General features: G+C 39.0%; 1 protein-coding gene across 2 annotated transcripts in view; it reads left to right on the forward strand.

Annotated features, from left to right (window-relative positions):
• Positions 1-23723, forward strand: part of UNC5C (unc-5 netrin receptor C) — a 384392-nt gene that overhangs the window by 234932 nt on the left and 125737 nt on the right. For both annotated transcript variants that reach the window (XM_021100734.1, XM_021100735.1), the window contains exon 3: positions 11223-11366. In XM_021100734.1, the coding sequence (XP_020956393.1) occupies positions 11223-11366 (144 nt within the window). The remainder of the gene's footprint in view (positions 1-11222; positions 11367-23723) is intronic.

Below are 23723 nucleotides of genomic sequence, written 5' to 3' on the forward strand. Positions count from 1 at the left end.
GCAAAGGTCCCAGAAATAACAAATAGTTATTTCTTGGTCTCTCTATAAAGTTAGAATTGAAAATTGGTGTTTTGGCAGGAGCTCAATATGTATTCCTAGCTTGAAAATATGAAATACTAATATCTTTCATCTCTATTTAGAATTTCACAAGTTGCATTTTTTCCTTCTGTAAATTGATTTGTTCTCACATATTAGAATTCTTTTTTAAAAGGGTAAGAAAAAAGGATCTTTTCATTGGTACTCCATCTGTGTTTATTCCACTATTATTGAAGGCTCAGCAATTTTAAAGGCTCTGAAACGCATGACAAGAACTCCACGTTTTGTTCCCCACTGTCGGTGTGAATACCAAGCATGTTCAAAATTTAAATCAAAGTTGTGTTTGATTATGTCTTTACGGCTAGGATAGGAGGTGCAACTGCCACCATGACTGAAGGTTCCTTTCCTCTAAAATATAATGAGACAGAATCACGTATGTTTTCAATAAGTGTATCACAGTGTCCTTGGGAAAATATTCTTTCAGTAATTCAACAAATATTTGTTATATGCCTGCTGTATGTGCCAGGAAGTATTCTAGGCCAGGGCAATCTCAGGTAACAAATAAACATTTCTACCCGGATGGAGTTCCCATCCTAGTGGGAAAGCGAAGAAAGACTCTTGAAGATGTGACTGTGCTCTTGACATCCTTTCATGTGCTTCATTAAAAGATGACGTTGGCTTATTCTGCCCCCTACTTGTCAGAACTAGCCTAGTGAGGTGTTTCCATTTGGGTGCTTAGTGTCCCTGCCTCACCGTGTACTGGGACAGGGATACTACAAGTTCAGAATGAGTGAGGCGGGCAGGCTTTTTGGTTGCTGCACTCCATTGACTCTTCACTCATGGCAACAGGGTAGCTCCACCCCGCTCTGCACTTTAATACAGCAGGGAGTTAGGGGGTTCGTAAAATCTTGGTAACATGGCTAAAGGACAGAAAATTTAGAGGAAAATCTCTAGAACTAGTTCCTGCTGTTCAAACTCCATTTCTAAATATTGTAGCCACATCTGCATGGCCCTGAACAGTGGACATCCCCACGCAGCCCAAACTCTCTCAGCTCTGTTACCGATTTCCTAAACCAACCAGGTCTTTCTCCTCTGGGAGAATATGATTAGGTATTGATTGGAATAGAATAACTGTGATTAGAATAACTCCCAATCAGGCTGTTCTTCCCCTCTCTAAAGACTATGTTAGTACCTCCAGTGGTAATTTTGTTAATAGAATATAGTTGTATTCTCAATTGTAATTGTTTATAGTATATTTAGAAAGAATTTTATATATTTCAAGAGTTTTTGTAGCTGTTATTCCATTTCTTTTCTCACAACCAAAGGAGAACACATTTTTAACTTCATTTTGTGAAACCAAAGCGTAATGAATTTAAGACTTTACAAAAGTCAGATACAGAGCAGGAATTTATTTTTATTTATTTATTTATTTATTTATTTAGCTAGCTAGCTATCTTTTTTTAGGGCCACACCTTCAGTGTATGGAAGTTGCCAGGCTAGGGTTTGAATCAGAACTGCAGCGGCTGTCCTGTGCCACAACCACATCAACACTGGATCTGAGCCACACCTGTGACCTATACTGGAGGTCATCAATGCCAAATCCTTAACCCACTGAGTGAGGCCAGGGATTGAACCCACATCCTCACACTATATTGGATTCTTTTTTTTTGTCTTTTTGCTATTTCTTTGGGCCGCTCCCACGGCATATGGAGGTTCCCAGGCTACGGGTCAAATTGGAGCTGTAGCCCCTGGCCTACGCCAGAGCCACAGCAACGCAGGATCCGAGCCGCATCTGCAACCTACACCACAGCTCACGGCAACGCCGGATCGTTAACCCACTGAGCAAGGGCAGGGACTGAACCCGCAACCTCATGGTTCCTAGTTGGATTTGTTAACCACTGCGCCACGACGGGAACTCCTATATTGGATTCTTAACCTGCTAAGCCACAATAGGAACTCCTATTTTCTTAGCTAGATAAGTCACTAGATTGCTGCATATTGGACAAGCATTTTTCTAGTCTCTCAGTTGTAATAATAATTGTCCTGGATGAGTTGAAGTATTTTTTAAAGTGAACATTTATAGTTTGGTTTTAAAGTTTTTTTAAGAATACGAAATGTACTGCTTTTAAGATAGACAGGGGAGTTCCAGTTGTGGTACAGCACAAACAAATCCTACTGTTATCTAAGAGGATGGGGGTTCGATCCTGGCCTTGCTCAGTAGGTCAGGGATCCGGCGTTGCCCTGAGCTGTGGTGTAGGTCACAGATGGGGCTCAGATCCCATGTCTCTGTAGTTCTGTTGTAGGCCAGCAGCTATAGTTCCGATTTGACCCCTAGCTTGGGAACTTCCATATGCTATGAGTTCGGCCCTAAAAAACAAACAAACAAAAAGATAAACAGATTGCTGTCCGCCTTATCCAACATGTGAACGCTTATAAGTGGTAGTCACTCCAGAGGTGATTGCTCCTAATGCATTTTTCTCAATTATTTGGGATAAGAAAAAAAAATGAAAGCCTGAGAGTATAAGTAATTATTATTCTGAATGTATGTAGCTGATTTCTATTGTCAGAAAGTGTTTTCAGAGGGTCACCAAGAATATTGCTCTTAACACATGTGGTTAATGACTTGATATAAGATCATAGATCTGAAAACAATTTTTTTAATAATAATTAAAATTAAAATTATTAAAATACAATTAAAGTAAATGAGATTAGTTTTGTTTACTATTAAAGTCATATTAATCTTCCTAAAATATGTTTGTTTTAAAAATGTTATTTCACCATTGCGAAAATTGTGAAATTTCACAATTTTCACAGGCTCCCTGCTCCCCAAAACAGTCTTCTTAGCTGCCATATGAGACTCTCTCTCCTTGAATCTCTCTTCTAATTCCATGGTCTTACTCCTTTACTTAATTCATGTAAACCAGTCTGCACTGTAGTCTCCATGCTTTTTCATCTCTGCCCTTTGGCTCCTTGCTCTTCTCTCCTCCTCGAGTGCCTTTGATTCCTCTCTAAATTTTTAAACCCAAACCATGCTTCAGCATCAAACTCAAATATTCCATTTCCTCAGGTTTCCCAGGATCTCTCCTTCTAAAACAGTTTCACTATGGTTTTCTTTATGGGGTTTTCAAAATTTCCAAACAATGGCTTTTATTCAATAGATCAACATCTGGAGAATGCTAAACAAAACCACATTGACAGCCATGATGACATGGGGTTCTGTGTTTATGTTGACTGTAGGGTTCTGTGGTTGCATAAATTTGGGGGGAATGGTGGCAGTCCAAACTGAACCTTCCTCTTTATGGCAGAACCTCGGACCAATGCCTGCACTATACTAATGGGCCCTCTGAGTTTCTAAAAGAAAGTTGTATTAAGCAGAATGCCTCAAACTTATTCGTGCAAAACACCTATTTTTTAGTTACAATTTGAGGAATACTGATATTTTGAGAAAAGTAAGAACTTTGGATTCAGACAAATGTGGATCTGCCCTGATTTCAGTAGTTACATATTGGCTGTGTGAACAATTGTTCAAATTCTGACCTCATGCCTTATCTGTATTATAGGTGTAACAATACTAATCCCCAAGGATTACTGTGCAGATTAACTGAGATCTATGGTAGATTCTCAATAAATACTGGTTACCTCTACTGTTCTGTTACAATTAAATTTGCTTGTAGTGAAATTTAACACTACTTTGTGTTACAGCTGTAACATACAAATCATTCATTCATTTAACATCCATTAACTAGACAAATATTTGTGCCAGTTATTATACTGATGGATTCACAATGCACATGACAGAGTCCCTTTACTCAGTAAACTACTATTTTTATCTCTAGTATTAGACAATAGACTTCTAAAGGAAGGATCCATAAGCAATCCATCTCTATGCCCACCTTGGAATCTACTGCTCAAAAACCATCTGCATGGTAGAACGTCACCCATAGCAGGACAGAGGCCTTATCTGTCTTCTTTACCTCGGCACATAGGAGAGTGTGGGCACATACTAGAGTCTAAATAAATAACTGTTGAATGAATGACTGGACAAAATTAATAGTAAGGTCTCTATTTCATAAGTACATAGTTAACTAACCTCCAGTAATACATTATGATTCCCCACACTTATTGACAGGAATCTTTTTTTCTTAATTGTGTTAAAATTACTTCTATTGAAATCACTAATGAATCAAATGAAATAAGGACAGAAAGGAATGCAGATAGATTTAGAAAATTATTAAGGATTATACTCCTAAAGAAAAATGTTGGAATATACATTCAAATATGTATAATACTTGATGCTTTAGGACAAGTATTTAGATGAGTAATGCACTTGCTATCTCAGTGGAATGTGCTTTGTGTCCTTCCAAATCAAACAAATTGCCATCATGTTTTCACAGAATTGCTTCTTTATATTCCAAAGAACATCAACATACAGGAAGAGGTTAATTACAAAAAGCATTTTAGTTCCCATTTTTGTCTCAGAAAGGCTTCTTGGAATAATTATTCAATAGGTTTTTTTTTTTTTAATCACCAATGTTAAGAATAGGAATTAAATGATAGGCCAGAGCTGGTACGATGAATTTCTGCCAATTCATTTATACAACTTGATAAATAAGAGAAAATATTTTGGATACCCACCACTCTAATTGTCCTTCATACTCGCAACCCTAAGATTGATGGTGGTTAGGAAGTCAAATCAAAAGTAGGAGAACAAAAAAAAAAAGAAAAAAAAAAGAAAAAAAAGTAGGAGCACGGATTCTCCTATAATATCTAAAACCTGACACTCCTGCAAAAGAAAGGGAAAAACAGTGTTAGCATTGTCAGGGTATCATTTATCACTCTATTTTAATATCATATTGCAATTAAAATTTCAAGAGAGAAGATTGCTCTTATCTATGGTTGTCATATAGCTTTCCAGAAGCACTAGTCATCTCCCTACTCCAGATACATAATCCAATGAATTTTTTTCTCAGTTCAAAAGACAAAACAATATACAGACACAAAGCAGAACAGACTAACTAGAGCTATCACATAAAAGGGAATCAAGTCAATGGCCTACGTATGAAATGCTTCCAAGCAAATACCTTGGACCGTTCAGTCCAAGCCATGTTATTCTTTAACTTTTAGGTAAATTCATCTTGATCACAAAGATAATAAATGTAACTTTAACAAAATTATACTCATAATAAATCTAATATACTAGTCAGTTGCAATTCCCAATTACACAAAGTAATTTTAATTAGATGGCCTGTGTCTATATTAAATATTATATTAAAAATTCAAGGAAGGCATATCAGAGACAAGTTGGTAAATCATGTTTTTACAGTGTCTTTTCCTGATATACTTTAAAGATTGTCAGATGACTTTATGTAAAATAAAATAATGTCTTCATTATAAAGTTCTGCCTTTTGAGTTATATAGTGTTTATTTTAGTGAAAGTTATAAGTTGCTAAAATAATTATTAGATTTTTATGGAATGACATCCTTATACATAATGATAGTATTTTGTGTGATTAAATTTATGTTACAACATCTCCAACTGATATGTTTCAGATTTTAGGTTGTTAGTGAAAACTAATAGGATTAAGTTCTGGAAGAAAGCAAGAAAAAGAGACCACACAAATTCAATAAAATGTGAGATATTCCAGAACATTCTTACCTGCAGCTTTGTATATCTCTCACCAGCCTGTGTCCTACATGAATGTACTATCATAAGATTTTGTAGAGTGACCTCTGCAGCTCTTCTCCCAATAGGGAAAGTGCTGGAAGAAATAGAATCACTGGGTCTGCACGACATGGTGTCTCAAAATGTCCCTTTGTATAGGAAAGATAAAGTAGCTGGAGGAAGGAGAAATAGAACTCAGGCACACCTAACACCTAAGCCTAGCATGAGGTTAGGATGCTTTTTAGTAAAACATACCGGGATATTAGAAGATGCAGACTGGAGAGTCCCCTTTGTGGCTCAGTGGTAACAAACCTGACTAGTATCCATGAAGGTGCAGGTTCAATCCATGGCCCTGCTCAGAGGATTAAGGATCCTTTGTTGCCATGACTGTGGTATCAGTCACAGACAAGGCTTGGATCTGGCATTTCTGTGTCTGTGGTGTAGGCCTACAGTTGTAGCTCTGATTGACCCCTAGTCAGGGAACTTCCATATGCCATGGCCCTTAAAAAAAAAAAAGAAGAAGAAGAAGAAGAAGATGCAGATTGGATGAGCACATTTCAAAAATATGTTAAGATGATGCATGATTTTTTAATATCACCTAATAAACAAGATAAATGAATAGCACAAGCCTGGAGGTGATATTGATCCATCTTTTCGTTTCTAGAACTTAACAATTTTTGATATTTGTAGACTTTAAATTTTTGTTGGCTGCAGATTACATTTCTGGGGGAATGTGGATATTATTTTAAATAATTCTAGAACAGGATTCATTGCATATTTTTGATCACTTTATAATAGTCTCTAGAAAAACACTGTGATGCTTGACCACTATTATGAAGTTAAAATTGTGCTAAAGATAAGGAAGGAGTTCTCTTCATGGCTCAGTGTTAACGAATCCGACTAGGAACCATGAGGTTGTGGGTTCAGTCCCTGGCCTTGCTCAGTGGGTTAAGGATCCTGTGTTGCCATGAGCTGTGGTGTTCGTCGCAGACGCAGCTCGGATCCCGTGTTGCTGTGGCTGTGGCGTAGGCCGGCAGCTACAGCTCTGATTCGACCCCTAGCCTGGGAACCTCCACATGCTGCGGGTGCGGCCCAAGAAATGGCAAAAAAGACAAAAAAACAAAAAAAAAAAAAAGGCAATTGTACTAAAGATAAAGAATAAATATCAATTACCAGATTTTAATGCCATATTCATTTTTAGCCTCACAAAGATCCAATCAGAGTGTTACATTTGCATCTGAATTTCCAAAGTCATTTGAAACTTGCTATTAACACGTGCATATTCATACTCATTATGACTCCTTGGTATAGTATGCTAATTACTTTCCTGCACTCTGGTTCCCAAACCACAACGATTCCTATTATAAAAGCAAATCACTGCAAACTTCAAACAGCATGAATCCTTGAGATGCCACTATTAAAGGAAGAACAGCGATGGGAAATCTTTGATGTTATCAGATGGGATGGAAAATACACATTTGTATTTGAGTAAATCCTGTAGACCGAAGCATTTCCTCCCACCCTTCAATAACCTGAAACCAATTTCAAGTTCCCAAATGCTCTTCAAAGCAACCTGCCTTGGAAATGATGCTGATGGCATTTCAAATTTCAAGGCAGCTTGCTTTTTCCATCTCAAAGCTTCAAGCAGATTTAAAATTTCACTTTCAAAGAGAAAGGATATTACCTTCTTTTACCCCAACCACTAGCCTCTGGTTTGATGGATGTCATAGGTAATGAACAGAATGTCATAGGTAATGAACTTACCTATGGTAATGAAAAAAAATGATATGGAACTGAGGAACTCAGAGTCTAAATAATGTATCTAATTCTAGAGAATTCCAAACTGTCAGTGTTTAGACGCCACACACTTCAGTTTTCTCTTGTTCTGGTGTTGATCAAAAGTGGAAATGTAAACTTCGGGCATATGGCAGGACAACTGTACACAACTCTAATTAATCCATCTCCTCCTGAATGGGGTGTCTGTGAAGCCGAAGGCAAAAATCAGTGTGTGCTTAACTCCTATGCCCACAGGGTGCCTGGGCCACACGATTCAGAACATTCATACTGCGAAAAATCCCTGTAGCAGGACGGTTGGTCTGTGGCTTCTTAAAAGGATTTAGATTTGTGGTCAGTAGAAGCATCCATGAGCCTCTTTGGACTAAGGGAAACAGTGGCCCTAGTGAAGTTCCCCTAGCATTTAATTAGGTTTCCTATAATTGCTTTAAGTAAAAGGAAGGAATGAAACCTGCAGTTATCATCTTGGGATGCAAAATATTTGTATGTGGTTTTAATATCCTGAGCCTGTTTGTTGCTGCTCTACATTTTGGAAAGAGCCATTATAGTTCTAAGGAAGTAACGCACTGCATGTTTATCAGCCCTTTGGTGACTGTAAATTTACTGCAACAACCTTTAGAGGAAGAGTCTTTTTTCCAGTAACAGACTTTCTATGTGAACAGAGAAGGTATAAACAAGTAAAACAGAAAAGTACTAAACACCAGAGAGTGGAATTTAAAAAAAAGGTGGAAGGGGAGTTCCCACTGTGGCTCAACAGTAACGAACCCATGAGGATGAGGGTTTGATCCCTGGCCTAACTCAGTGGGTTAAGGATTCCGTGGTGTAGGTCACAGAAGCGGCACAGATCTGGGATTGCTGTGTCTGTGGTATAGGCCAGCAGCTGCAGCTCTGACTCAACCCCTGGCCTAGGAACTTCCATATACCTCGGGTGCAGCCCTAAAGAAAAAAAAAAAAAAAGGTGGCAGGAGAGAAGGAAGGCTGTGCCCCGTTACAATGAGACAGCAAAATAAATAAGAGGCCTAAGCAAGGACCAGGAAAGTATTATTATTTGTTAAGTTTGGTTATTTTGTTTGTCTGTTTTGTTTTTGTTTTTTGCTATGGAGATCTGTTTTATTGGTTGAACATGGGCTAAAATTATAGAGTAATCTTTTCATCGGTGAGTGAGGGATTGAGATACGCTAGTTACTTGTAAATTCTTTTTAACCTGATCACTGTGTAAACATGAAAGCATTATTAATTTTCAAAACTTTAAAATGATATGAAAGACACTTAATACACTTTTGAAAATAGAATTGCCCCAGCAGGATCTTGCCCTGCTTTGAGCTTAGTAAGTCCATTTTACTGGGCTTTACTCAAGTTCAGAGACTCTTGGGTGGACTTAAGGACTTCGTCATTTCTGTGACCCAAGTCCCATCCGCTTGTGATAGGAAGTATTGTTTACCTCCCAGTGGCTCCGCACCAACTATTGTTGGGAGGTGGTTAATTTCCCTGAGGGCTTTTACGCATTTGAGCATGTCCTAGATTTTAGGGTAAGTGCCAGAATACTCTTTTTTAGGATCTCCAGGTGCATCTTTCATGTTACCTCTCAACAAGAGGTCATGATCAAACATATTTAGAAATCATAACTTTTAGGAACTAATCTCTATAACTTGTACATATCATATATGTGTATATTTTAAATTCTCATTAATTATGTCATCTTCTTGCTTAAAACATTTGGCTCTCAGAAAGGAATCCCAAATCTTAAACCTGGGGTACAGTAGCAGCTCTCCAACTATAGCATGCTTCAGGATTCTTAAAGGGCTTTTTAAAATGGTGCTGGGCCAGACTCAATTTTTCTTGGTCAGTGAGTCTGGGGCAGGGTCCAGGAATTTGCAGTTCCAGTAAGTTCCTAGGTGATGCTGATAAAGCTGTTCTGTGGGCCACACTTTGAGAACCGCTGGTTTACAAGCATGTGTATAAACTGGTCCCTTTCTTGTCTCTAGTTTCATCTCATGCAAGTATTCGTTGTGTCCAGTGCTCAGTTGTCTTCTGGGTTCCCATTCTCCTCCTTCCCTCTCCTGCTCCTTCCATGTGTCCTGTCTCCCTCCGCATATGATTTAGTCAACGTAACTCGTGTTGGATCCTTCATGCTAAGCTGGGTCCACTTGTTACTCACTCTCATTGTTCTTACACTTTTGTGCAGCATTGAACACAATTGTAATTGGAGAGTAAGCTGTACAATTTGGTTAATCTGTGCCTCCTCCCAATAATGTAAAGTCACTGAGGGCAGAGACTATATCACTCATCAGAGTTTCGCAAGTATCTTCTACATCATTGATACTCAATAGATCTTTGATCGATGAATTAAGGAATGAATGAGTAGTACAAAGTAACACATGTAATTGTTCTTACTGTGCTCCTCTCTGACCCACAGCAAATTCTCCTCCTCCCTAAGGGTGCTCCTGCCAGTTCTTCAGCAGACACTCCGTACTGGAAGTGTGTGCAAGAGCTCTGGCAGTCGCCCACATATATTGTTTTAATATAATAATCCTTGCTCAGTGCAAAGAAGTGTATTGCAGAATGGATCTCTAAAAAAAGCATTGTTATCTCAAGAAAAATACCCCTAAAATGATAATCCCAGATTCTTAGTTCAGTTTTTGTTATTTAGGATTATATAATGCTGTGAAATAAATTCCAATTCTCTGAGAATTTTAACTGGAGGCCACTTTATTTTTTTTTGCTTTTATTGCCTTTTTTTTTTCTTTTTTTAGGGCCGCTCCAGAGGGATATGGAGGTTCCCAGGCTAGGGGTCCATTCAGAGCTACAGCTGTTGGCCTACACCACAGCCACAGCAGCATGGGATCCGGGCCATGTCTGCTGCCTACACCACAGCTCATAGCAATGCTGGATCCTTAACCCACTGAGCGAGGTCAGGGATCGAACCCTCAACCTCATGGTTCCTAGTCAGATTTGTTTCTGCTGTGCCATGACAGGAACTCCGAGGCCACTTTATTTTTAACAGGATTTTGGTTACATTATTATTATAGAGAAACATTTGGGCTTTCAAAATATCAATCATGAAAGCTTTAAAGTCGTGCACTCTTTGGAGAGAACAGCAGAGGTTTATTAATTGAGGCTAGTATTTCCTTCAAGAAAACAGTGTATCTTAATAACAGATGAAGCTATTTTAAAAAATGACTTAGTTGTAAAATATCAGCACATATTTATAAGGTACTAGGTCATATTATAATAAAACCTGATATGCATCTGTGTATACAGGTTTATATTATTTATCTACTTATGACTATAGTTTTAGGTCATTGTGTCATTTCATGTGAAGAAGTAGGTAGACTTAGTTATTGTAAAGCCGTACAGTGCATGGGTATCTTACCCACAGCCTGTATAATTAAGATAGAATCCCTGGAAGATGTTAAATTCAAGTTCCTGTTTGAGTACACACAGGAGGATAACTTGATCGAGGGTGAATATCAGTCAGGCTCTAAGAGGAAAGGTATAATTCTGTGGAGTGATAGATCTACTCCACTTTCATTTTCTGATGAATCCAGAAGCTTTGGAATAGCAAATAAGAGAATGAAAAAGTCGTGAGTCAATTAACTCGAGCCAGACGAGAATCAGCCCTGGGATGCTGGGCTGTGGCTTCAGGAAGGATCACGGGGGGAAATGGAGTGTGTTTTGTATTCCGTTAGTACAGGTCTTCTCCTGACTTGGGCTTCCTCTCCCTCCGCAGGTCTCATTGTCCGAGAAGTGAGCATCGAGATTTCCCGCCAGCAAGTGGAAGAACTCTTTGGGCCCGAAGATTACTGGTGTCAGTGTGTGGCCTGGAGCTCGGCGGGCACCACCAAGAGTCGGAAGGCCTACGTGCGCATCGCATGTGAGTCTTCTGTACATTGTGCAGGGACCTGCAGGTTCCATAAGCTGACAGCAGAAGAGAAAATTTCAACTGTGCCTGCTCTAGTGTCAAAGAACCCTGGTTATAAGTGCCTCCCCGACTTCTGCTTTTGATCTGCACTTTCCCCTTCAGTCACCAGAATATCCTTTTATTTGTTGTTTCAAGGCACTGAGTAATTTTCCTTTAGGGATATCAAAGAATTAGTGCTACTTTCAAAAGATTGAATTTTCTTTTTTAATCAGGTACTAATTAGGCAATGGGAAAACCAACTATATTCCTTTAATGAGTTTATTCTGCCAGTTTTTTAGGACAGTGTTGACAAGATTTGCTATTAGAAATAGAAATTACCCAGACAAACTTCTCTCTTTATTTTAGAACTGTCCTAGCGTACCAGAATACATCACTCTTTTCCAAACTGTGTTCATTTCTAGAATATTTATGTTCAGGGAGAGGTTAAAAGGTGCCTCACAAAAAAAGAGTTCCATAATCAGTAAATGTGGGAACTACTTTGGGGGGAACAAAGTTAAAGAGGTTTCATCATTGCAAAACTTTCCAGACTCTTTTTTTTTTTTTTTTTTTTTTGGTCTTTTTGCCATTTCTTTGGCCGCTCCCTCGGCATATGGAGGTTCCCAGGCTAGGGGTCGAATCAGAGCTGTAGCCACAGGCCTACACCACAGCCATAACAATGCAGGATCCAAGCCACAGCTTAGGGCAACGCTGGATCCTTAACCCGCTGAACGAGGCCAGGGATGGAACCCTCATCCTCATGGATCCTAGTCAGATTTGTTAACTGCTGAGCTATGAAGGGAACTCCCTGCTTTAATCTTGTCTTAAGGTTCCATACGGAGAAATTTTCTCAAATGTGAGACCACTGCAATTCATGTAAATTTTACTATCTGAATCCCTTTGCAGATCTGTATTTTACTAGACTTTATTTTGGGTTGATGTGTCATTTTGTGTTGATTTACCTCTAATATGTCACGAAGTCCCAATGGTTTTGGCTCTGATCCTTCGCCCAGTTATATTTTCACCTCTTCCTCCCCTGCTGCTTGATCTAGATCCCAACTATTGCAAACCCTTCCCAGTAGACTCCAGTATGATCAAAAATATGATCATATCATCAAAAATGCATTTTTTGATATATGATCAAAAATGCATTTTCCTAAAACTCAAGTTTCACCTCAGCTCACCTCTATCTCTGCTTAAAATCTTACAATGGCCATAATAAAGTTCCACGGACTGGGTGGCAACAGAAACTTATTTTCTTATAATTCTGGAAGCCGAAGTCCAAGATCAAGGTGCTGGCAGTACTTCTGAAGCCTCTCTCCTTGGCTCGTAGGTGATCACCTTCTCCATGTCTTCACAGTCTTCCTCCGGTAACTATCCAGGTCCAAATTTCTCGTCTTATAAGGATGCCAGTCACCTAATGGCGTAAATGGACACTGAATGGACTTAGTCACCTCTTTAAAGGCCCTATCTCCAAATTAAGTCACGTTCTGGCGTACTAGGGGTTTAGACGTCAACATATGAATTTTGGGAGGGCGCCTTCCAGCTCATGACAGCTGTATTTCATTGTTTACATAATGCGGCCGATGTTTTCAGCTGGGACCACATCAGATTAGAAAAATTTCAATTTCTATGCTTTCCAGCTATTGTTCCTACTGAAGGGCTTCAGCTTTCTCTTACTTCCCTTTATTATTTGTAAGAACTCATTTATTCAATGAATAATTAGTAAGCACTTACTGTCTTCTTGGGACAATTCTAGGCATTGGGTATGGAACTAGAATCCAAACACGTAATGGGTCCCTGCTCTCAGGAGGCGGATGTCTGGTGAGCAAGGGCACACTCTAAATGAAATAAATAGTCAGCAGCAGAGCGGATGGGAAGTGCTATGAAGAAAGATAAATGGGGAGGGGGTGAGTTCTGCTGAGGAGGAAGGCCTCTGGACAACGCTGACGTTAGGCAGAGGGGACAGCAAGTGGCACAGGTACAAACACCCTGAGATACCAGGAAGACCGAATTAGCCAGGGTGGTTGGAAGAGAGTAGGTAAGAGTAGATGAAGTGAGAAAGGTAAGGAGGAGAAGGATGATCTGGAGATGGCCTGGGGCCTGTGGGAGTGTAGCATCTTTGGTACTCAGCATGACATGAGAACTTTGGAATGTTTTCAGCAGAGGAATTCTTGTGTGTGTGTGTGTGTGTGTGTGTGTGTGTGTGTGTGGTGTGTGTGGTGTGTGTGTGTGTGTGTGTGTGTGATGGCCACATCTGGGGTGTATGGAAAGTCCCAGGCCAGGGATCACATCAGAGCTGCCGCTGCAGGCCTCGCTACAGCCACAGCAACAGAAGATCCAAGTTGCATCTGCAGCTTACACCACAGGTTGTGGCAATGCCAGGTTCTTAACCCACTGAACAATGCCACGGATCGAACCTGAATCCTAACAGAGACAACATCAGCTCCTCAACCTGCTGAGTCACAGTGGGAATTCCTCGGCAGAGGAATTCTTGAGATGACTTTCATTTTAGCAGGATCACCCACCTGCTGTATTGAGAAGAGACTGTGAGAAGCAAGAATAGAAGCAGGGAATCCAGTTATGAGGCTGCAGTTATGAGAGATGTTAGAATAGCACAGATTAGAAGCAGTGGAGCTGATGAGACCTGGATTCTAGAGCTTTTTTTTTTTTTTTTTTTTTAGTTTGGATGTGGGATGTGAGAGAAAAAAAAGGAAAGAATGATTCAACAGGCCTGAGCTTTTGGAAGGATTTCTTCCAGTTGTCCTAGGTGAAGTCATTCCTGCCTCATCAGTCTCCAGAGTGATAGGTATGCCTTTCTCAAACCTTTCAGAGCAGTTTGTCCACCCTCTTCATGTGGGGCCTGTCTCCTTTGAATTATATGGACTTGGTGTAACGTCTGTGTTTCATTCCAGTGAGTTCTGTGAGGTCAGTTTTGCTTAATTCCGCTTTGCTTGACTTTATGTCTTTAGTGCTTAGCACAATGCCTAGAACACCAGTGATGTTTAATAAATTTTGTTGAATTAAAACCATTATAAAGACTTCTCAGTGAAGTTTATTAAAATGCTCTATATTAATCATTCCTCTCTGAGCATGTCTAAAGGATTTTTCTCCTTGTCTTATGTGGGTTCTCCATGAAATAGACGCTGAGATGGAGACATGCATGTGGAAATACATTCGAGAGTATTCTTAGAAACAGTATCTGTGGAGGAGTGGAATTGGGCAGGGGGAGAGATTGAACTCTAGTGCTGGTACAACAAAAGACGACCCCACGGGGGGGTCTCTGAGCTAGGATGGCCATTCAGTTGTCCCATCTTGAGGCCTAGGAGGTAAATGACCACTTCTCCTCAAAAATGACTCGTCAACACAGGGGAGCCCCACCTGTACTCCTCACCCTTACAAACCTGTGTGACCTGGGCCAAAGCAGCTCTTCTCAACTGAGAGCAATTCCAGGACTGAGAGGCTGAGAGCCTGCCTTCATCATCACTTCTCCCAACAGGTGGGCTCAGTCCTGAGAGGGGGGTCGGGGGGCACACCAGGGCATCCACTATAGTCATTTGCCAGAAACCTCGAAGGATTGATTTTATGAATCATAGAAGAAAAAAAGAGACTGTCAAACATTGTAAAAAGAAACAAAAGACTGTTTTAGTCAAATAAAGGAATTTAAAATTAGCTTCTAGTTATAATCAAAAGAGGCATAAGTATATAAAACTTTATATTTTCTTGCTATATGTTTGTTAATATCAAGTATGATAAATATTTTAAATTGCCGGTCTAAACTCAACACTAAATTGGCTTGCTTAAAAGAGGTTTATGGGCTTCATTGTTCCAAATGATGACCCTCATATTGTGTCAATTTCACATATAAATATATACATTTAAAATATGTAATATGTATAATAGTTATATAGCATTCTCTTTGTGTAGCCCTATTCTTCACATAAAAATTAAAAACATATAAGAATCCCACCTTTGTTTGCAACATATTGCATAATCTTTGCTGTTTACTTCACATCTTTTTAAAAAAAGATTTTATTACATTTGATTTACAATGCTCTGTCAGTTTCTGCTGTAGAGCAGACTCAGTTATGCATATAGTTATACACATAAGGTTTGTCTTGTCCATGTGTATATATATATATATTCTTTTTCTCATATTATCTTCCATCATGTTCTATTGCAAGTAATTGGATATAGTTCCCTCTGCTATACAGTAGGCCCTCGTTGCTTATGTATTCTAAATGTAATAGTTTGCATCTACTAACCCCAAACTTCCAGTCCATCCCACTCCCTCTGCCTCCCCTTGGCAACCACAAGTCTGTTCTCCGGGCCTTTTAAACATAGTTTAAGATTTTTCAAAGAAGAAGACAAACTCTTCTTCTAGTAGACCATTCATTTTCCCGTAGCCCCTTTCATCTTCAAGTATTAAGGCTGAAGAATGGTTTGCTTGTACTTGCGTAATGAACCGAACTCGTATGTGTGTGGCCAAGGAACAACATCCGACACATAAAGATTTACTCACATAGATTTACTTCATGATGGGAAAAAAAAAGTTTAATTTCAGATTCTCTCTGTAAGGCTCATCCCTACCAAGCCAGTCCTTGCTAAATGTCGCAGGAAGTTTGCAGATTTTCTGGTTAGCCCTGTTTCAAGCCAGCTGTGGTGCCTTGCCCAGTAATATTTAACAGATGGCCCTCACATCAACTGCAATTAAAGTTTAAACTTGTCTCAGGTAAAGATAGCCATGCTGCTGAAGTTAAATAAGTGCAATTATGTCTCACCTAATTCGGTTTATACTCATTATGTGTACTATGGAGGGGCCCATAGTTTTTCATGTAAAAGCTCCATTTTCAGAATTCATAAAGCAGAAATGAATATTTAGCTATTCATTGACTTATTTAATTTTTAAATATTTTGTATATGCAACATATATAAAATACAAAAATAAATTTTTGAGACAATCAGGAGAGAGGGAAAACAGGAAATAGGAAAGTTAGGATTGGGCCAGGCATGAGGTCTGGACATTTACCAGAGGGCAATATCAGGTATCCTTAGTGGCTGTTGCAGCTTCCACTGCAGAGAGGAGTGGCTTCTGAGAGAGCTCAAGTGGACACTGTAATGACTGTTCAGGGTAGAACTCTGACGGTGATACGACTGACAGTTTCACTGGCTTGTATGCTTCAGGGTCCCTGATTATAGGCCCATGGGAAAACTCTGAGGGTTAAAGTCGGAAAGCATCATTCCGGCAAAATGCCAGCAAACACCATCTTTCTTGGTTTCAATGTGGCTGCTCCTGTTGGTGCTCTGGCTGTTGATGGCACGGTTGCTGTTGGCAGGGAGTGGTGGATAGAAAGTGAAAGAAGTGGTCCAGGGGAGTGGTGAGAGCACATGTTTGGGGGCCAGCCTGACTAGTATTCAAACCCTACCTCTGTCACGTGCTAGTGTGACACTGGTCAGGGGACTTGACCCCTCTGAGACTTAGTTTCATCAACTGCGAATGACAATGAGAGCATTATTTTAAGATTAAACTAGAAAAAACCTTAAGGCATGTGGCATGGCGCCAGACACCAAACAAATGCCAAGTGAGTGATAATAGCGTTCACAACAACAGAGATAATGATTTAAACACACTTTTTTTGTGCATTTTGAAACTCAGCCATACTAAGTTAACTTTAAAAACTAAACCGCTCTTCCTTCTTTTACCATTTCCTGTCCCAGGCCTGAGCTATCAGTCCCAGAGGCTGAAGTTCTCTGCTGACTCACGTGTATTTAGACTGTAATTTCATTCCTGTGCCTGAGGATGGAGGAACACTCTATGTGGTTACTCTTCTCCTCAATTTAGGAGTAACTGGATTTACGTGCACAGACAGCCCATCTTCCTGGGGAGGAAGGACAGTTTCTAAAGATTTTCTCCTAATTTGGTGTGTAAACCCATAAATCACGACCACCACCACAAAGGCCACGGACTGCAGATTGGAATAAGATAGTTCCTGGGAAGAATCGGGAGGTTCAGGGTGGCTCTCTGTGCCCTGGTCCTCTTCCCTGAGATCAGAACCACATTGTGAGCCATCTGTGGATTGGGACCAAGCCTTGTTTACACTTGTGAGTCTGTAGGGTCTGGCACACTGTCCAGAACAATAGTGTCCTAAGAAATACAAAGCCAGACACATGTCATTTCAACTTTCCTAGTAGCCACCTTTAAAAAAGTAAGAAAGAGGCAGAAGTAATTTTAATAATGCGTGCTATTTAAATTATCATTTCAACAAAATAAACGAGCAATATAAACAATATAATATAATGCAATACAATATAATGCAATATAAACAAGCATTCATGAGATAATTTACATTGTTTTTTTTTTCATACTAACTTTTGGGATCCACTGTGTTTATACGACACTACTTCTCAGTTGAGACTAACTACATGTCAGCTGCTCCATAGCTGCCTGTGGCTCGTGTTGGACAGATGGGCTGTGGAATAATAATAACAGTAGATGTGCTGTTCCAACCACTTTAGTTTTTCACCTCACACGGTTACGTTTGTGTATATATGGGGGCGGAGGAGGGGGTATGTGAAAACCCTCGGGATCTACTCTCTTAGCAAAGTTTAATTATGCAGTGCCGTATTATTAACGGTAGTAACCATTCTGTACAAAAATATCCCCAGAATTTATTCATCTTGTAACTGAAAGTTTGTACCCAACACTTGGATGGATTAGCTCATTCAGTCCCAATTCTATGTGACAGGTGTTATTATCCTTGTTTTGCAGATGAGGAAATTGAGGGCAAAGGAAGATTTAAAAATCCGCCTGAGTTTAAAGCTCATATATGGAGAAGCAGGTCAGACCAGCAAAGGAGTTCATGCTTTTAACTAAGACACTGAATACAAATAAGAGAGGAGATGACAATGATTTTTGTGGCAATTCACAACAGTATCTTATTTTTCACATACATGATGTCATAGGCTCACTATTATTTATGATGCAGACTTGTAAGAAGACCTTGGGTTCCTGCCTCTCCACTGTTGCTTGGTCTGCTCCAACCACACCAGTTTCCTTGTTTTTAGAATATGATGCACTTATTCCAGGTACAGGCTGTTTGCGATAACTCTTCCTTCCTGTAGGGAAACAACCTTCCCCCTGGCTCTTCCCCTCTATCCCTGGCTCACTTCTTTCTCATTCAAATTTATGCTGAGATTTCAGCTATTCGGAGGGGTCAACCTTGACCAATTTACCTAACGCCCACTGTTGACAATGCTGTCACTCCGCTCACCCCAAGCCTCCTTTATCGTTCTCCAGAGCATTTATCTTCATCATTATTTGTGATCTTTTATGTTGACCATCTTGACCACTGGAATGTAAGCTTCACAAGAGCAGGCACTTTATTTTTTTCATCATTGTATTCCCAAAGCCTAAATATAGTGTCTTGGATATGGCTGGTGCTAAGTACTGAAGACATAAATAAAAAGAATGAAACTAAGTTGAAAGCATATGAGAAGGCAAAGTGATGATGCTATTTAAAGGTAATGATTTGTTCTTTTAGGACAATGTTTTATCATCCAAGGAATTCAAGGACATCAGATAGACTGAAGTGACTCCCTTATCCTCCCCCCACTTTAAACCCCATTACATTTTTGTACTTATTTATTTTCTCCATAACACTTACCAACTTTTATTTATTACATTCATGGCTTGTGATCTGTCCCAACCCCCAGCCCCTTAGAAGGGAAGATCCACGTGGGCAAAGATTTTTGTTTGTTTTCTTCATTGATGAGTTCAAAATGCCTACAATGATGATGCCTGACACAGTGTAGGAACTCAGCAAATATCTTAAAGGAAGGAATGCAGTAATATTTCTATAGTAGGGGTAGTAATATCTCCAGTTAAATATATTTGTGATCTTGTGAATTATTGTGTTAATTTATATATACGGAAGTCATTGTTTGTGGCCTTTTATGTTACATTTTCATTTCCTCTCTGTGTATTCTCTTTGGCTTTAAAACAAAATTAAATACACAATTTAACCAGATAATGCATTTCGTTAGCTTGAAAGATGAAGGTTATACCATGACAGTGTCTGGCAGCCTAACGCCAAACGTCTTGGTAGAGCTCAGCATGCTTGCCAGCATATCACAGTAAATGGCCTATTTACCAACATGCATTTCTGAGCTGTGGTTTGCTCCCCTATATGACCATTTAAGCCCCAGTAAGCCTACTGTATGTTACAGAGACTGGATTTTTAGTTGGATGAGTTTAATTACATAATTTAGACATTTTTAGATAACATGGCAATTTTTAACAATAATTTTTTTTCTTTTTCCTTTTTTTTTTTTTTTTGCGGAACTTCCCAATCTAGGGGTCACATCACAGCTACACCTGTCAGCCTACAACACAGCCACAGCAATGTGGGACCTGAGCCAGGTGTGCAACCTGTACCACAGTTCATGGCAATGCCAGATCCTCAGCCCACTAAGCGAGGCCAGGGATCAAACCTGCGTCCTCATGGATACTAGTCAGATTCGTTTCTGCTGAGCCATGACAGGGATTCCCAGTTTTTCCTTGTTTCATTTAAATCTTAATCATTATATTAATTGGCTCATCATATGGTTCCCATTTTAAGGTTAAAAACTGTAACATATACCTGATTATATCAGTCTGTATGTGTCCTACCATATTTGGTTTTGTATTTAGATAGAAGTTCCTGAGATCTGTGGAGGCCCCACAAATCTATAGACATTTTTATCTCAGATTTGTTCTGGGAGGTAGATATCTAATTGATAGAACACTGTATCATAAGTTATATTTGGGGGGAAAATCATCCATCTATGTGCTATAGGCAGGGCTGGTAACCCACTGAACTAAAATATGTCATTAGAATAATGTTTTGTGCTGTATGAAATGGGAAGTTTATGGCTAAACTGCTTATTTGCCCAAAAAAAGCTTGTCTGCAATCGTTGCATTCTTTTCTCGTGTTCTGAAAAAAAGAGGCTTAATTTTTTGATATGTCAGGTTCCTCATCCATAAAGTTGGCATGTTTTTTACTATTTATCCCTAAGACATACCTTAAAAAATATTGTGATGACATATAATCATTTTTTTCTGAAACTAAAGATGCAGAATGAATATAAGAGTGGTTTATATATATTTTTTCCCCTCACTCTTCTCTGTAATGGATGTCTTTGGAGTTCTAGCTCCAAAATATTTATTTTTAAAAAAACCCTCTAGCAAAACTATCTGAATACAAATATGTTTGTCCTGTAAATGCCCTAAAGCCAAGAAATAAAGAAGAATGGCTGAAATTGTTTTTTTTGCTTTGCAAGGACTTTGCTCACTCAGGATTTCTCTATTTAAATGACCTCATGCAGTGAAGGATAGCCATGCCTTGGCAAAACCAAAGACATTGCCAAGATAATCCTTCTGCTGATTTGCTCAAAGATCATTCTAACCTCTGTTCCTGCATATAACTATGATACTATAAAAATTTTCATGGTAAATTTGTGAAAGAGTAGTCAAAAAATTAGCATTATTTTTAAGTAAGAAGAGGTTACAAAATAATAACAGGAACAAAATCTAAATCTTTCATTTTCGTTCTTTTGTCTTTAAAAAATCCTCTGCCCCAATAACCAGCATTTATGTGTGCTTACTGTATGCCTATTTCTGTTGTAAGCCCCTTGTGCATGTTAACTCTTGGCAATGCCTCCAGCAATCCTATGAGGTAGGTTCTGATAGTTTCCTTATTTTGCAAATAATGAAATTGATGCATGGAAATGAAACATTAGATAACTTACCCAAGTCACTTCTTTAGGAAATAGTTAATCTGACTTTTAAACTTTCCTTGTACAGTCCAATTAACTGCACAGATTTGCAGAGAAACACGTGACAGTTTTTCACTTTGCAGCCTAACCATAGAGGAAACTTCATGTTTTTGTTTGTTGGTTCATGATGTTTCGTTGTAACTTTTACAGTATTTGAGAAGAAAAAGCAAGTGAAAAAGAAAACTCCTTCCAACATTTTTTATGTACTGTGTCTCTTCTATTTCAAAACCTCAAATATAAAGGTTGAATAAAAAATTTTTTCCATGATATTTTCAAATTCCAGCACAGACAACATACTCTATTCCTGGGGTGGGGGGAAATGGCAAACTTTTTAGGGTTCTATGGGATTGTCAAGACTTTTTTAACTGCATGTAAAGTGCCTAAAGCTCAGAAGACTCATCTATTCTCCTAAAAGATGCTCTATTGGTCAGTTCACGGCAGCTATTTCCTGTTAACAGCCAGATTTGGTGATTGCAGTATAACTTATATTCTACTATGACAACATAATTATCCCCTTTTATCATTATTGCAAGAAAGGCACATTTCCCCACCATATTATTACTGTATGTGACCATGGAATTATTTTAGTTGCTAGAGGAACACTTTGAAAGTACATTAAAACAAAATTTCAAAAACTAAAAAAAGTGTCAGCACCTCTGATCATTGAGCATGAAAAGAATTAATTGAAAAGTAATTTGAAAATATGAAAATGTGAATCACGGTAAAGCAGCTGTGTTTGCTTCATGCAAGTTCCAGCCCATGTCCGAGAGTATAGACGATTGCTAAGAACAGCTAACTACCATTAGTTAAGTACAGAATATCCCTAGATCTAGAGCCATTTTGTCATGACCAGCCCAAACTGGGAGGAATGAAGCTTAATGCTAAGACTTGGACTGTAATCTCTTAGAAGAAATAAAATAATTAATTTAATTTAATGTCGGTACAACCATGAACTCTGTGAAAGGTTGCCAGCTATACAGATTTGGGCTGGATGGAGTAGGTAACTAAACATTTATAGAGAGCTTTCATGTATTGGCAAGGGTTATATGGAAATTACCTTATGTAATCTGTACAATAACCCTATGAGGCAGTATTATAATTATCATTATTTTAGGGATGAAGAAAGAAAAGCACATAAGCCTCATTAAGCGCAGGCCAGGATTAACACTGGACAGATTGATCTAGGCCCCAAGTTCATAATACCTGTGGTAACTGGATAATATTACAAGATATCAAGTATTGATGCCTGGGACCTGTAGATCTTACCTTACATGGAAAAAGGATATTTGCAGATGTGCTTAAATTAAGAATTTTAAGGAGTTCCCATTGTGGCTCAGCGGGTTAAAAACCTGACAGGGTGACCATGAGGACACAGGTTCAGTCCCTGGTCTCCCTCACTGGGCTAAGGATCTGCATAGGTCTCAGATGTGGCTAGGAGCTTGCGTTGTTGTAGCCAGCAAAGCAGCCCAGATTCCACCCCTAGCCCAGGATCTTCCAAATGCCACAGATACAGTCCTAAAAAATAATAATAATAATAATTTTAATAATATTAAGAACATAATAATTTTAAATATTATTATAATAATAACAATTTTTAAATTATTATTATTATTTTGAGATGGGGAGATTTTCCTGGGTTATCCAGGTCAGGCCTAAATGTCATCACAAGTGTCCTTATAAGAGAACTGCAGAGGGAGACTTGACACAGATAGCAGAGGGGGCATTGTGACCACAGAGACAGAAATTAGAGAGAGGGAGCAGCCACAAGCCAAGGAATGCTGGTGGCCACCAGAATCTGGAAAAAAAACTACAGATGCTCTTTGAGAACCTCTGGAGGGAGTAGAGCCTTGCTGACCCCTTGCTTTTGGCCCAGTGAAACAGATTTCAGATCGCTGGCCTCCAGACTATGAGAAAATAAATTTTCATTATTTTAAGCCAGCAAGATTGTGGTAATTTCTACAGAAAAAAATACAGCTACTCTGCAGTATTCCCTCAGCAGATCCACATCATGGGGTACCCTGCTTCTAAACAGCTGGTAAGCTTGAACAAGTAAGTTAACCTCCCAGGGTCCTGGTGGTATTATCTGTTAAGTCAAGGGGTTGGGCTGTGCGATTTTTAAGGGCTCTTATGGTTAAACACCATATGAGACATTATTCTCAGACCGACCTTTACTCAAGGGCATGGCCAGGTTATTTTGGAAATTGAATTTAATTTGGCATTCATTAAAGATCTGTTATGTACTCAGCACCATGCACCATGATATATTTGACCTCAAGGAATTTTTTAAATTCTGTTTCTTTAAAACGTTGCTTAATCCTCTGAAATCCTACTTTATTGCCTAAGATACTTTCTCAAAGTAGGTAAGGGAACATGAACTAATAATTATAAAATGCTATTTCAGAAAATGTTATGTACGTAACTCTACTAACAGAAAGAACGTTACCCACCAAGGTATCTTGGTCAGCTTTCTTGGTTGTGTCTGAAAGTCATAAGGTGGGGAGAAGTTAGGGGGTTGTTTCT

This window comes from Sus scrofa, chromosome 8, assembly GCF_000003025.6.
Source record: "Sus scrofa isolate TJ Tabasco breed Duroc chromosome 8, Sscrofa11.1, whole genome shotgun sequence".
NCBI classification, from domain to species: domain Eukaryota; kingdom Metazoa; phylum Chordata; class Mammalia; order Artiodactyla; family Suidae; genus Sus; species Sus scrofa.